General features: G+C 43.3%; 1 protein-coding gene across 1 annotated transcript in view; it reads left to right on the top strand.

Moving 5' to 3' along the window:
* The window catches only part of LOC124712130 (probable G-protein coupled receptor Mth-like 3), a 297280-nt gene that overhangs the window by 138260 nt on the left and 142190 nt on the right, over positions 1 to 16830 (top strand). The window contains exon 5 of the mRNA XM_047242429.1: positions 11807 to 11929. Within this exon, the coding sequence (XP_047098385.1) occupies positions 11807 to 11929 (123 nt within the window). The remainder of the gene's footprint in view (positions 1 to 11806; positions 11930 to 16830) is intronic.

The raw sequence follows: 16830 nt of genomic DNA, 5'->3' as shown, positions 1-16830 counted from the left end.
GTCATTATGACTACCCTCATAGTGTTGTGATGATGATTGCAAAAACGAACGTGTGCATTAATGTCCCTTCCTGTACTTGATCGGTTAAATAATATAGCTTCATTGATAGATCTTGTTATGGGTTCATTTCCTTGCGTGGAACACAAATCTTCTCCAGATAGCTTTAACGCTCTCTCAGTGTTCTTTTTCCTCGCAAACCTTTATTAAATAGCTTTAACGATCTCTCAATGTTTTTTTTCCTCGCAAACCTTTATTAAATAAATTTTCTTCAGAACTCTCGGTCATAGATTGTATTGATAGATCTTGTTATGGGTTCATTTCCTTGCGTGGAACACAAATCTTCTCCAGATAGTTTTAACGATCTGTCAGTGTTCTTTTTCCTCGCAAACCTTTATTAAATAAATCTTCTTCAGAACTCTCGGACATAGATTGTATACCGATTCGGACTGTTAGTTCAATATTGTCTGAAGAAATGCTTTGCCTCTCCAAACTTAACTGCGAGAATTTTCCCGCGAGAATGTTTACCATATGATCAACCTCGTCTTGTCTCTCCTTTATGTTTTTTATGGATTTATCCAAATTTTGGATGTTCTTCGGAATCTTGTCTTGTGATTGTCTCAAATCTTGCATATCTACTGACATCTCATTTACTTGTTGCTTTAATTCATCTTGAACTTCAACTAATACCGGAATTACCGCCATAGAACATTGCATCTGTTCTTGTGCTTGAACTATCTGTGGGATTGACTCGACCTGCTCTTTAATAGTATCAAGCTTAGTAGCAACATACTCGGTTAGCTCTAGGCGTAACTTCTTCGCATTTTCATTACACTGCTGAGTGACTTGCTCAATTTGAGCAGCTAATTTTAATTCTGTCTTTTCATTCTGAATTTTCAATTCTTCCGCAGTTTTATTTAATTTATCAAGTTTCTGAAAACTCTCTACTAATTTATTATTTAATTCCGCTTGATTAGCTTCTAATTCCTCATTCAACTTTGTTTGATTAGCTAGTAATTGCTCCTGGACTTTCACTTGATTGGCTGCTAATTGTTCCACTTTCACTTGATTGGCTGCTAATTGTTCATTCATTTCCCTTTTAGTCTCTATTTGCCCTTTAGTTAATTCCCTTTTAGTCTCTATTTGCGCTTTAGTTAAGTCTGTTACATTTTTGGCTATCAGTGTTAACTGCTGCATGATTACAGTCAATGGGTTTATTTCGTCCTGCTCAGATGACATCGAAACACTTACGCTTTATTGTGGGGCTAGGCACTACTTCAGTTAAGCTAGCGTCTAATGATTCACTAACTTCAGAAACAGCTGAGGGCTGTTGTGATTCGCTCTGCTGTTGCATTGCCATTTTATAAGCCGCCCTAGTAAGAACCATTAATACACAGAACAACAAATATATAAAGTCACACGCATCTGAGTTAACAATGTCACTGACCTAAACTTTGCATAATACTCACTTATAATAAACACTTCCTGTCTAAAGTTCAACCCAACAGTCACTCAATCAATCTGATTCAAACCGATAGACATTTAAATAGTTATTCTAAATTTCTATCTACAAAATTTTAATTGTATATTTCCTGGCCTCAACGACGTTCTCGTACGTTGTGGCGAAATTGTGACTTCTGGAACAGGCCTCGTCTTCTTTTCTCTCGTACACATGCAACATAAATTTCACATAATGTTTAAGTAATGCTCAAAAATGTGTCCTGTCACAGTGAAGCCAAATTTAATATTTTTTTTTTGTGGGATCTAAAATTTAAAAAACCTCTCTCACACCGGTCTGATTTAGCTTCACTGATCAGGATAGTAAAAACATGCGTATATTAAGGAAATTTTCATTCACAAAGCAGGCTTATCACATCCACACAGTTCAATACTGTTCTCTCCTGCTTAAATTGAGCTTAACTTAAAATCCATAAGGCAGTGAAGCAATTTCGAAGTCTCGGTGCGACGAAAATTGTCAGTCGATCTCCTGAAAACATTTGTAATAATTATTAACTTTCGGTGATCACATGGGGAAGACCGGAGAACTGCTGGTAAGACCGTGTTAGCCTATTTATTTGAAGTAATAAACTGGATATCTTGAGCATACAAAACGGCAGGTTCGTCCAGTGTAAATCAGACGTTCCCCACTGATCCCGTGCAACACAGCGTAGTAAGCAGACACTGTCAATAATAATCAGTTAAATAATACGCGAAAACACTTACTTTTGTTTAGTTCATGTATTAAATTCCTTCTCATACAGAATCTCATCAAGATGGCGACTAGCTCAACAATACATACATATACATCTTCGTTCTTTCACGGCTAATCGGCAAGCACTCCTTCTTTCTTTTTATAAGAGAAAACATAGATAGCAGAGAAGCTATTCCATGGAGTAAATGGACGCTCCAAGGAATAATAGGGCTTGAAACTACTTTGCATTGATAATCATCGTATATTAAAGTTTAGGAATCGGTAAGATAAGAAGAGATATTTCGAGATATGTACTGAGTTATATAATTTATAAAATTTCTGCAAATATCGCGGAGAGACCGCTGCAAGAGACATTACATGTAGACCCTCTATATAATCCTCCCACCTTTCTGCTTTCCCTTCTTTGCTTAGAACTGGGTTTCCATCTGAGCTCTTAATATTCATGCAAGTGGTTCTCTCTTCTCCAAAGGTCTCTAATTTTACTGTAGGCGGTATCTATCTTACCCCTAGTGAGATAAGCATCTACATCCTTACATTTGTCCTCTAGCCATCCCTGCTTAGCCATTTTGCACTTCCTGTTGATCTCATTTTTGAGACGTTTGTATTCCTTTTTGCCTGCTTCATTTACTGCATTTTTATATTTTCTCCTTTCATCAATTAAATTCAATATTTCTTCTGTTACCCAAGGATTTCTACTAGCCCTCGTCTTTTTACCTACTTGATCCTGTGCTGCCTTCACTACTTCATCCGTCAAAGCTACCCATTCTTCTTCTACTGTATTTCTTTCCACCATTCTTGTCAATTGTTCCCTTATGCTCTCCCTGAAACTCTGTACAACCTCTGGTTGAGTCAGTTTATCCAGGTCCCATCTCCTTAAATTCCCACCTTTTTGCAGTTTCTTCAGTTTTAATCTACAGTTCATAACCAATAGATTGTGGTCAGAGTCCACATCTGCCCCTGGAAACGTCTTACAATTTAAAACCTGGTTCCTAAACCTCTGTCTTACCATTATATAATCTATCTGAAACCTTCGAGTATCTCCAGGCCTCTTCCATGTATACAACCTTCTTTTATGATTCTTGAACCAAGTGTTAGCTATGATTAAGTTGTGTTCTGTGCAAAATTATACCTGGCGGCTTCCTCTTTCATTTCATAGCCCCAATCCATATTCACCTACTACGTTTCCTTCTCTCCCTTTTCCTACACTCGAATTCCAGTCACCCATGACTATTAAATTTTCGTCTCCCTTCACAATCTGAATAATTTCTTTTATTTCATCATACATTTCTTCAATTTCTTCGTCATCTGCAGAGCTAGTTGGCATATAAACTTGTACTACTGTAGTAGGTGTGGGCTTCGTATCTATCTTGGCCACAATAATGCGTTCACTATGCTGTTTGTAGTAGCTTACCCACATTCCTATTTTCCTATTCATTATTAAACCTACTCCTGCATTACCCCTATTTGATTTTGTGTTTATAACCCTGTAGTCACCTGACCAGAAGTCTTGTTCCTCCTGCCACCGAACTTCACTAATTCCCACTATATCTAACTTTAACCTATCCATTTCCCTTTTTAAATTTTCTAACCTACCTGCCCGATTAAGTGATCTGACATTCCACGCTCCGATCCGTAGAACGCCAGTTTTCTTTCTCCTGATAACGACATCCTCCTGAGTAGTCCCCGCCCGGAGATCCGAATGGGGGACTGTTTTACCTCCGGAATATTTTACCCAAGTGGACGCCATCATTATTTAACCATACAGTAAAGCTGCATGCCCTCGGGAAAGATTACGGCTGTAGCTTCCCCTTGCTTTCAGCCGTTCGCAGTACCAACACAGCAAGGCCGTTTTGGTTAGTGTTACAAGGCCAGATCAGTCAATCATCCAGACTGTTGCCCTTGCAACTACTGAAAAGGCTGCTGCCCCTCTTCAGGAACCACACGTTTGTCTGGCCTCTCAATAGATACCCCTCCGTTGTGGTTGCACCTACGGTACGGCTATCTGTATCGCTGAGGCACGCAAGCCTCCCCACCAACGGCAGGGTCCATGGTTCATTGGGGCGTGGGGGGGGGGGGGGGGTGAGGGGGGGAATTCTGATCCTTAATTTAATTTCCGTAGGGGTTCAATTTCCAAAAAAACTCAAACAGGTGCTTTTCTTTCATTTGTAACCCAGAAGTCAAATACCAATGTTAAAGATGTGGTTTTGAAATACTTTAATAGTTCTTTAATAACGGTATATTTTCGAAAAAAGCTTTCACCCACTATTTCACCATCGCAGGGATAAATTTCCAAAAATGTAAAAACACGCATTTCTTTATTTCTGACCGAGAAACCAAATACCGGTTTTCGTAGGTCTAGCTTCAAAATTACTTTAACAGCGACATTTTTCAAAAAATAATCTAGTCCCTGTTTCATCCCCTTGGACTGAGAGTAAATCGACGAAAGACGAAAGTAATGAGACGAAGCAGAAAGTGAACATTAGGATTGATGGCCACGAAGTAGATGAAATTAAGGAATTCTACTACCTAGGCAGCAAAATAAGCTATGACGGACGGAGCAAGGAAGACGTCAAAAGCATACTAGCGCTGACAGAAAGGACATTCCTGGCCAAGAGAAGTCTACTAGTATCATAAGTAAGCCTTAAATTGAGAAACAAAATTTCTGAGAGTGTACGTTTGGAACACAGCACTGTATGGCAGTGAAACATGGACTGTGGGAAAACCGGAACAGAAGAGATGTGCTTCTGCAGATTAATGTTGACAGTTAGGCGGACTGATAAGAAATGAGGAGGTTCTGCGCAGAATCGGAGAGAGAGAATATGTGGAAAACACTGACAAGGAGAAGAGATACTCGCCAGGTTAGCCGAGCGCGCTAACGCGCTGCTTCGTGGACTCCGGATCGAAGCCGCCCGGCGGATTAACGACGCGGGCCAGTGTGCCGGCCAGCCTGGATGTGGTTTTAAGGCGGTTTTCCACATCCCCCTAGGTGAATACCGGGCTGGGCCCCACGTCCCGCCTCAGATACACGGCTCGCAGACATCTGAACACCTTCGTATTATTCCATGGATTACACTGGTCGCGGACAGTTGGGGTACACTAATTCCTTCCTGGGGGGGTACAGGGTGGGCAGGAAGGGCATCCGGCCACCCCTTCAATTAACATCGCCACATCCGATTAACAATGCCCACCCTGTGTATCCGCAGGACAAATGGCACAAGCAAAAGAAAGAAAGAAAGACTGACAAGGGGAAGAGACATAATGATGGGACATTTGCTAAGACATCAGGGAATGACATCCAAGGAACCAGAGGGAACTGCAGAGGGCAGAAACTTTAGAAGAAGACAGTGATCCGAATACATCCAGCAAATAACTGAGGACGTAGGTTGCAAGTGCTACTCTGAGATGAAAAGATTGGCAGAGGAGAGGAATCTTTTGTGGGCCTCATCGAATCGGTCAGAAGACTGATGACTCAAAAAAAGACGGTTGGAATTTCGGAAAATCCGTTCAATACTAGGCCTACAATATACGATCCACACCTTGTCCAAATTTTAATTTTCTGTAATTGGGCTGGCCGATGATTCGGTCAGTCAGACAGGACATTGCCCTGTATATATGGAGATTTTAAGAATGCACCTATACAGAAAGAACCCGTGACGACGCTCTAGCCGCTTGTCGACCGGCAACTCCTTTGACACTCTCCGATTCTGGATGGACTACTATCTACATCTACTACTACATGGATACTCTGCAAACCAGCAGAGGGTTCATCAGTGGAGTACAGAAGAGGCTTAATTCGTCCTAGGTGAATAATATCCTTTAGTCTTAGCAGACAGTCATCGATCTCTACATCTACATCTACATCTACATCTACATACATACTCCACAATCCACCATACGGTGTGTGGCGGAGGGTACCTCATACCACAACTAGCATCTTCTCTCGCTGTTCCCCTCCCAAACAGAACGAGGGAAAAATGACTGCCTATATGCCTCTGTACGAGCCCTAATTTCTCATATTTTATCTTTGTGGTCTTTCCGCGAAATGTAAGTTGGCGGCAGTAAAATTGTACTGCAGTCAGCCTCAAATGCTGGTTCTCTAAAATTCTTCAGTAGCGATTCACGAAAAGAACGCCTCCTTTCCTCTAGAGACTCCCACCCGAGTTCCTGAAGCATTTCCGTAACACTCGCGTGATGATCAAACCTACCAGTAACAAATCTAGCAGCCCACCTCTGAATTGCTTCTGTGTCCTCCCTCAATCCGACCTGATAGGGATCCCAAACGCTCGAGCAGTACTCAAGACAAGGTCGTATTAGTATTTTACAAGCGGTCTCCTTTACAGATGAACCATATCTTCCCAAAATTCTATCAATGAACCAAAGACGACTATCCGCCTTCCCCACAACTGCCATTACATGCTAGTCCCACTTCATATCGCTCTGCAATTTTACGCCCAAATATTTAATCGAAGTGACTGTGTCAGGCGCTACGCTACTAATGGAGTATTTAAACATTACACGATTCTTTTTCCTATTCATCTGCATTGATTTACATTTATCTATATTTAGAGTTAGCTGCCATTCTTTACACCAATCACAAATCCTGTCCAAGTCATCTTGTATCCTCCTACAGTTACTCAACGACAACACCTTCCCGTACACCAAAGCATCATCAGCAAACAGCCGCACATTGCTATCCACCCTATCCAAAAGATCATTTATGTAGATGGAAAACAACAGCGGACCTACCACACTTCCCTGGGGCACTCCAGATGATACCCTCTCCTCCGATGAACACTCACTATCGAGGACAACGTACTGGGTTCTATTACTTAAGAAGTCTTCGAACCACTCACATACTTGGGAACCAGTCCCCTATGCTCGTACTTTAGTTAGGAGTCTGCAGTGGGGCACCGACTCAAACGCTTTCCGGAAGTCAAGGAATATGGCAACCGTCTGATACCCTTCATCCGTGGTTCGCAAAATATGAGCTGTGTGCGGGCGCATTTGGCCGCGGTTCGCGAGCAGCTGAGCGTGCTGTTGGCCACGGTCAGCCGCCTTCAGGCTGCTGCCTCGAGGATACATGGAGACCAGGTTGCAACTATCCCCTCCAACTAACATTCCCGCACAGATTAAGTGTTCTGAAAAGTGCTGTGATATTGTTGTCACTGTTTTGGTCTTCTTAAAATTATTATTGCTGCCATAGAACGTAGTCGTTGCGTGACTATCTTGGCAGTTATAGGCGTACTGGGGTCTTTCCTTGCTTCTTATGCCGTCTTTGAAGGCAAGATACGTCGAGCTGCAACTCTTCTGTCACTCTTTTTGCCTGATGCAATACGCGGACATTTCTCATGGCATTAAGTCCATAGAAATTACAAGAGGGGAGGGATACGGTTCTTAATAGGGTGTGTGACAATCACCGGCGGCAGCGCATGCTCTGCAACGCCCTCCGCTGCTGGCCACAACGTTGGTAAGGAGTTCTTGTGGCAGGGAGTACAGTTCCTCCACCAGCCCGATTAACAACAATTGGATAGTCGTGGGTGCATGTGGACGCTCTGCGATACGTCTCCTCAATGTATTTGTCACGTGCCCGCTGGGATTTAAGTCGGTGAAAGGAGTAGTGCAGTCCATTCCCCGAACATCCTCACTTTCCAAGAGCTCCTTCGTCTGCGCTATTCGATATTTATATAACAGGATCACCGCTGGGTTTTACTACCTAGAAAAGAAAGAAATACGAGGGTAATACCAAAAGTAAGGTCTCCTATTTTTTTATAAGTACATAGACCTGTTTATTTCTACAATGGTTTACATCAGTTTACAGCTCGAACATTTAGCTATTTTTCGACCTAATCACCATTTCTGTCGGAGCTGAATCGCTGGGGCCACAGTTAACGCCGACGGGTACTGTGAGACTCTGAAAAAACTCAGACGGGCAATTTAGAACCAGAGAAGAGGAATTTTGAGCAGGGGCGTACACATTCTCCATGACAACGCTCGCCCACACATTTCTCGGCAAACCGTTGCTCTCCTGCAACATTTTCAGTGGAACATAATCACCCAACCGCCCTATAGTCCTGACTTGGCGCCCAGTGACTATCACCTGTTCCATAGGTTAATAGAACATTTGACGGAAAGCGATTCAGCGCCAACGGCGAGGTGAAAGAAGAGGTTCATAATTTCCTGAACAGCATGGCGGCGAGCTGGTATGACATGGTCGTACAAAAACTGCCACAGTGTCTACAAAAATACATCGACAGAAATGGTGATTATGTCGAAAAATAGCTAACTGTTCAAGCTGTAAACTGATGTAAACCATTGTAGAAATAAACAGGTCTGTGTACTTATAAAAAAATAGGAGACCTTACTTTTGGGGTTACTCTCGTAAGTGACGCCGCTCTTAATGTCACAGCATGAATCCACCTTCCTACGAACATACTGCATATTGTCAATTGGAAGTAGGTCATGTGTAATACCTAAACAAGTAGCTCCCAATATCATACCTTATTAGTTTTTTTTATTTTCTCTCGTTATCAATTTACATGATTTTTTTATTTTCCTCATTAGTAATAAGAAATTTGTACATTGCCGCAGAAGGCGGCAAAGATAGGCTTATAAAATAATCTTTGTAACAGAAATGTCCAGAGAATATTCAATTTTTTAACAGAATTTCGCTTGAGAGTTGTTATGTTTTAGATCTCACACAAAAAGGACGTGCAATTTCTATTCGTACGCCAACAATGTGTGTAGTAAATGCTATGTGTGTATAAAACTGCAAGAAAAAATATATCTTCAGAGTTATCATAGCCGCAAGAATATTTTTATTTATTACGTCAATTTTCGTTCACAAGCATGACTTTTGCCTGCTGTCATAAGAAGAGGCAGTAATTTCTTCCATCCTGCGAGACATCTTAAAATCTCATATATATGTGCTAATCATCAAGATTTAGTTGATGGACAGTACGATCGGCAACCGCAGAGAATTGGAGGCAAATTAATGATGTCAGCGTAACTCAATACTGACTTCTATTAAATACATATTTGTGTAATAATTGAACAATTTACTTTTTGTTCAGCACTAAGTTTGTTGCAAAATCAGACAGTCTAAAGATCTACGTCGACAGAGTAAGAAAATTTATCGTAGATGCATTTATCATAGATACGTTATTCATTTTTGCGCCTTCAGTATTTGTATTTTTATACGTTGCATTGTCTTTTCCGTACGCTACGAGGAAGACTGTTTCAACAACAACCCATACTTTAATTCCAGTACTGCAAGTAGTAATTATCTCTCATTACGTAAATTTCATGCCGATCCATACTCTTTGTGTTAGTTATTGGGCTGCCTCCGAGCACGGTTATTCCAAAATCGAACAACAGACTAACACAGGCACTAAATTTGTTGACAAGCTATACTGATTCTTACGTATCAAAAGGCACAGTAAACGTTCGTCCACATTTGATGAAAATAAATTTATTACAACATTTTGACAAAAACAACTTCTAAATAAGAGAATAGATAAATACACTCCTGGAAATTGAAATAAGAACACCGTGAATTCATTGTCCCAGGAAGGGGAAACTTTATTGACACATTCCTGGGGTCAGATACATCACATGATCACACTGACAGAACCACAGGCACATAGACACAGGCAACAGAGCATGCACAATGTCGGCACTAGTACAGTGTATATCCACCTTTCGCAGCAATGCAGGCTGCTAGTCTCCCATGGAGACGATCGTAGAGATGCTGGATGTAGTCCTGTGGAACGGCTTGCCATGCCATTTCCACCTGGCGCCTCAGTTGGACCAGCGTTCGTGCTGGACGTGCAGACCGCGTGAGACGACGCTTCATCCAGTCCCAAACATGCTCAATGGGGGACAGATCCGGAGATCTTACTGGCCAGGGTAGTTGACTTACACCTTCTAGAGCACGTTGGGTGGCACGGGATACATGCGGACGTGCATTGTTCTGTTGGAACAGCAAGTTCCCTTGCCGGTCTAGGAATGGTAGAACGATGGGTTCGATGACTGTTTGAATGTGCCGTGCACTATTCAGTGTCCCCTCGACGATCACCAGTGGTGTACGGCCAGTGTAGGAGATCGCTCCCCACACCATGATGCCGGGTGTTGGCCCTGTGTGCCTCGGTCGTATGCAGTCCTGATTGTGGCGCTCACCTGCACGGCGCCAAACACGCATACGACCATCATTGGCACCAAGGCAGAAGCGACTCTCATCGCTGAAGACGACACGTCTCCATTCGTCCCTCCATTCACGCCTGTCGCGACACCACTGGAGGCGGGCTGCACGATGTTGGGGCGTGAGCGGAAGACGGCCTAACGGTGTGCGGGACCGTAGCCCAGCTTCATGGAGACGGTTGCGAATGGTCCTCGCCGATACCCCAGGAGCAACAGTGTCCCTAATTTGCTGGGAAGTGGCGGTGCGGTCCCCTACGGCACTGCGTAGGATCCTACGGTCTTGGCGTGGATCCGTGCGTCGCTGCGGTCCGGTCCCAGGTCGACGGGCACGTGCACCTTCCGCCGACCACTGGCGACAACATCGATGTACTGTGGAGACCTCACGCCCCACGTGTTGAGCAATTCGGCGGTACTTCCACCCGGCCTCCCGCATGCCCACTATACGCCCTCGCTCAAAGTCCGTCAACTGCACATACGGTTCACGTCCATGCTGTCGCGGCATGCTACCAGTGTTAAAGACTGCGATGGAGCTCCGTATGCCACGGCAAACTGGCTGACACTGACGGCGGCGGTGCACAAATGCTGCGCAGCTAGCGCCATTCGACGGCCAACACCGCGGTTCCTGGTGTGTCCGCTGTGCCGTGCGTGTGATCATTGCTTGTACAGCCCTCTGGCAGTGTCCGGAGCAAGTATGGTGGGTCTGACACACCGGTGTCAATGTGTTCTTTTTTCCATTTCCAGGAGTGTAGATAGTAAGAAAGTGCGCATCTAAATCTAGACACCACACTTCCACGTAATTTTTCATCCTCAGTTGGGCTCAGTCAGTCTCGTATAGCACCTATGGCAGTCCTTCCTCTACCAGAGTGAGCGTCACATAGGATTTAGCGGACTGGCGTCTGCACCACACATAACTCCACGATTTTGAACTGAGGCAATCGGCGTTCGCCAGAACTTACATGACACGTCAGGCCATTTCCCCTAGTTAAAAAATACTGATGTTATATTCATACATTATAGAGATGCCTTTAACAGTGTTATGCTCTTTTTTTAATAGCTTCCTATTACTCAAAACTGCCCACTGGGCTATTAATTTGATATTGAGCATTCGCTATTTCACACCAAACTCTCTCCTCGCGGATTCTCTGTCCATTCAAAACATCCCTCCTCTCAAGTATGAGTAGCCACATCTTCCCCTACTGCCTCTCCTCCATCGTCCAACCCCGCCACTCCGTTTAAAAGAAGACGGTGACAGCAGCTTTCTTGCACACTGTTGCCATCTCGTTTCCTTACACTGGTCAGTACGAACCGTCATGTATAAAGCAAACATAAAATAAAAAGAGAGCGTTGTTTCTGGCACGTTTCCCAGCGAACAGGACTGAGTGTCGGATGGTATGTTTACAGGACCGTACAGCCACCCCGAAGCACTTTGTGGTACGCGCCCGTAAGCCGCGCTGCAGCCTGAGGACCTACAGCACACAGGGCAACGCGTCCGGCTTCGTCTTGCGCGACGACGGCCACCTGCTGGTAAGTCATCCGATCTGTCTACAGCGTTATTCAGTTCAAAACCGCAACCATTCTTGATTACAAACTTCCTTCCTTCGTAATAAATTATGAAACGAGGGAAAATTCACTGTAGTTGTTACAGGGCAACTATCTTCAAGCATACCATGCTGTGTTGAACAAAGTCTACAATGTATGCAAGTGCAAGGTCTACCAGATTGGTTCTCTTCAGTCTACGAAGGATAGCCCAACATTTTTGTTTGTGCTGTTTGTGTTTGTTTGGTAGTTCGACAGCATCCCTTGCCTCTCGAAATATCGTGTTGCGAAAACGACTGCACCCGGCTGGACACACGACAACAGTACAAACTGTTAATACGATAGGAAAGCCTAGATCACACCTAAGAGTTCGCGTTATCACCTCGAAAAAATAAATTTACGGCTTTAATTTTTGTTTGTTCGCAGATACGTGTTATTATGTTAACTGATTCTTTCGTCGCTTGTTGGTGGAACAACAAATTTATAAATGAAAATCACAATACTGTGTATCTTCTAGTGGATTAATTTACTTAGTTAACCTATTATCGGCTTACAAGGCCGTCATCAGACTTTGAACGACCATCGACGTCAAAGAAATTACAACACTTACTAGCAACATTCGAAAGATGTTACTCATCTAGAGTGAGTCACAAACACACAGTGAAGGTCATTTGTGACAGTGCAGTGGTAATGCAGTAAAGAATTGAACAGTAAATAAATATCAAGGTAGCATACCAGGAAAAAGTTAACATTGAAATGGAAAACAGTGCCTGTATAGCAATTAAAATTAAATTAACAATCCCAGTAAAATAAAATTAGTACTTGACAAGAGCACTAAGGAATAGACTGAATAGGTATTACATATTGAAAGCCATACAGGAACAGAGTAAAAGACTGAATACACAATTGTAAGAACAGAATGTAAGGAGCACATAGGCAACCACAATAAAATAATAAATATAGGAAAAAGGAGGAATAGAGAGGAACAGACATTGTCAGAAGCACTGAAAACTTTGAGGATGATGTTTGCTTTGTGGGGGGCTCAACTGGGCGGTCATCAGCGGCCGTGCAAAGTCCCAGTTTTCACACAGTCCACTCTAGCCACAACTGATGGCGATGAAATGATGAGGGCAACACAAACACCCAGTGCCCTAGCACAGGAAATCCTCAAGCCGGTCGGGAATCGAACCCGCGACCCCGTGATCCACCAGAGGCAGCAACGTGAGCCACTAGACCACGAGCTGGGGACAGGAAAGTGTGAGGATTACAGTCTGTTAAGTAAGAGCATGTTCGGCAGTACTCACTAATGGTGAAACGTATCACGTTAGTTCTTTCACAGTACATTAGAAGGAATCTTTGGCCTTCATAGACGTCCGTAAACCATTAGAGTACTTTGAATTCATGACTGAGATATACAAGAAGAGAATGGTGTGAAGGTTCTGGATTGAATTTCGCAGTCGCCTGACTATAATCCTATAGACAATTTATGGTCTTACATCAAAAAGAAGTTGCAAGGAATAAAGATTTTTACTTTGAAACAGCTGTCAACGCATATTCGACAAACGTGGAGGTTTCTTACATGTAAGTGCAAAATTTGGTTGTAATCTTGCCTCGGAGATGCCAAGCAATTATCGATGCTCCGTGTGAGTGGACGTATCATTAATTGTAACTGCATGTTTCTTTTGTTCACGTATGATGTATGTACAGGGTTATTGCAAATGATTGAAGCGATTTCACAGCTCTACAATAACTTTATTATTTGAGATATTTTCACAATGCTTTGCACACACATACAAAAACTCAAAAAGTTTTTTTAGGCATTCACATATGTTCGATATGTGCCCCTTTAGTGATTCGGCAGACATCAAGCCGATAATCAAGTTCCTCCCACACTCGGCGCAGCATGTCCCCATCAATGAGTTCGAAAGCATCGTTGATGCGAGCTCGCAGTTCTGGCACATTTCTTGGTAGAGGAGGTTTAAACACTGAATCTTTCACATAACCCCGCAGAAAGAAATCGCATGGGTTTAAGTCGGGAGAGCGTGGAGGCCATGACATGAATTGCTCATCATGATCTCCACCACGAGCGATCCATCGGTTTTCCAATCTCCTGTTTAAGAAATGACGAACATCATGATGGAAGTGCGGTGGAGCACCATCCTGTTGAAGCATGAAATCGGCGCGGTCGGTCTCCAGTTGTGGCATGAGCTAATTTTCCAGCATGTCCAGATACACGGAAGAAAAAGGGGCCATAAACTTTAAACCGTGAGATTGCACAAAACACGTTAACTTTTGGTGAATTGCGAATTTGCTGCACGAATGCGTGAGGATTCTCTACCGCTCAGATTCGCACATTGTGTCTGTTCACTTCACCATTAAGAAAAAATGTTGCTTCATCACTGAAAACAAGTTTCGCACTGAACGCATCCTCTTCCATGAGCTGTTGCAACCGCGCCGAAAATTCAAAGCGTTTGACTTTGTCATCGGGTGTCAGGGCTTGTAGCAATTGTAAACGGTAAGGCTTCTGCTTTAGCCTTTTCCGTAATATTTTCCAAACCGTCGGCTGTGGTACGTTTAGCTCCCTGCTTGCTTTACTCGTCGACTTCCGCGGGCTACGCGTGAAACTTGCCCGCCCGCGTTCAACCGTTTCTTCGCTCACTGCAGGCCGACCCGTTGATTTCCCCTTACAGAGGCTCCAGAAGCTTTAAACTGCGCATACCATCGCCGAATGGAGTTAGTAGTTGGTGGATCTTTGTTAAACTTCGTCCTGAAGTGTCGTTACACTGTTATGACTGACTGATGTGAGTGCATTTCAAGCACGACATACGCTTTCTCGGCTCCTGTCGCCATTTTGTCTCATTGCGCTCTCGAGCGCTCTGGCGGCAGAAACCTGAAGGGCGGCTTCAGCCGAACAAAACTTTATGAGTTTTTCTACGTATCTGTAGTGTGTCGTGACCATATGTCAATGAATGGAGCTACAGTGAATTTATGAAATCGCTTCAATCATTTGTAATAGCCCTGTATATATTTCACTTTGTTGTCAAACACATTTTCCTACTGATTAACCCGACCACGATCTTAGTTAACAGACTGCAACTAAAATTTAAAAGAGGGGAAGTGTTTCTTCATTTATGTTTGTTGATTTCTAGGGCTTCCAACATCTTGAATTTTTAATATTTTTTTGCTAATTGGACGACTCGTCGCTGTGGCTGGTAGTGTGGGCCTCACTTAGTACGTGTTCAGCGAACCAGCCGCTGTGTCTCTGCCGTAACGATCAATATAAAACTTACCACAATCAGGACAACTAATTTTAATGTTGTCTAGTAACTGGGTCTTATCATTGGTACTGAAAATACTTTGAGCTGTGGTGTTCCTCACATAACAGGAAACCCTGTAGTGCAGGATTTTAGTGTTTTCCCTACACTCTGTGATTTCTTTCCTTGGTATGGGATTGTACACGACTTTCTGCAGACATTGCAAGGAGCAGCAGAGAGAGCACAGAGGAGGAGCATTATTTTGAATTTTTGTTTCCTGTGTGATGTGGTCAATCAGGACAGACAAGAATTGTATTATGTCTAACACGGGTTTGGAATCTTTTTTTGGACGTGGGAATAGATATTAGACTGTGCACCATTGAGTGAGAAGATGCACGTTTGTATGTTACTAGATTATACGATCAAGAAGATATTACTGTCTGTAGTTATAATTTTTATATGAATTCTGAAATAATGTGTTTGTATACTGATGTGAATCGTTACATCTAGGAATACCTCAATGCACTGTTAGAAGATCCAAGACACAAACACGCAGCGCTCCACAAGGTGGAGCACAGAGTGGTAATTCGTTTTCTGCGTATGATGTGGAACAATTCTGTAACAAGCCATCTGCAGCAGGCAGTGTACAGTAACAATGCTCCTCATAAGACTGTAGTTAAGCGTAGCGACGCTTCCAGTGTGGTTAAACAATTATGAATCACATAGAACCAAGTGGCAGACGAGCTTACTGTGAAGAACTAGGAATCATAGCAGTGTCGTGGTCTTGTGATTATCGCTCGATCACGGAGCCTCGGCTTCGATTCCCGACCGCATCTGGAACTTTCACCGCTCGAGACTATCTGTGCTGTGCTCAACATCATTCAGTCACCATAGACGTGCGAAGTCGCCGAAGTGGCGTCAAATAAAAGATTTGCACTAGGCAGCCGGAACACCCCAGATGGAGTCTACAGGCAAATAACGCCATACACACATTTCATTTCACTATAAGTCATCCGATGGCCGGTGTAATACAATAGAGGCGATAGTCGAAAAAGTGAAACACAGTCACCAGTGATGTTTTCAACATCTTGCATGGTATTTTGAACGTAGCGTACGTTGCCTCCCACGAGTTTCCACCAGTGTTCACACCCGCTGAAAAAGCCCTCCGGCCCGAGGCACAGCGGGAATGTCGCGGCTGTGTCAGGCCAGTCCAGGTGACGTGTTTAGCGGCCTGATCACCATGGACGAGTGCTTAGTGTATCACTCTCAACGGAAACGAAGGAGCAAGGCTAGTGGTAGAAATTTGTAAATTTACCATTAAAAAGGCGAAGGCCCCAATATCATCAAGTAAAGTAATGCTGAGTGGTATTTGAAATTGCCATGGCGTGGTGCTAATGGATTATGCTAGTGATAAGCAGATCGAAACTGGAGTATATCTTCAGTTCTACTATATAAAGACAAGTCGTTGTTTAACGTTGTTACCAAAAGTCCCGAAAATTTATCACCAACTTAAAAAATGGCTGTGAGCACTATGGGATTTAACATCGGAGGTCATCAGTCCCCTAGAACTTAGAACTACTTAAACCTAACTAACCTAAGGACATCACACACAACCATGCCCGAAGCAGGATTCGA

Source organism: Schistocerca piceifrons, chromosome 8 (assembly GCF_021461385.2).
Source record: "Schistocerca piceifrons isolate TAMUIC-IGC-003096 chromosome 8, iqSchPice1.1, whole genome shotgun sequence".
In the NCBI taxonomy this organism is placed as follows: domain Eukaryota; kingdom Metazoa; phylum Arthropoda; class Insecta; order Orthoptera; family Acrididae; genus Schistocerca; species Schistocerca piceifrons.
This window is presented reverse-complemented; position numbering and strand designations above follow the sequence as displayed.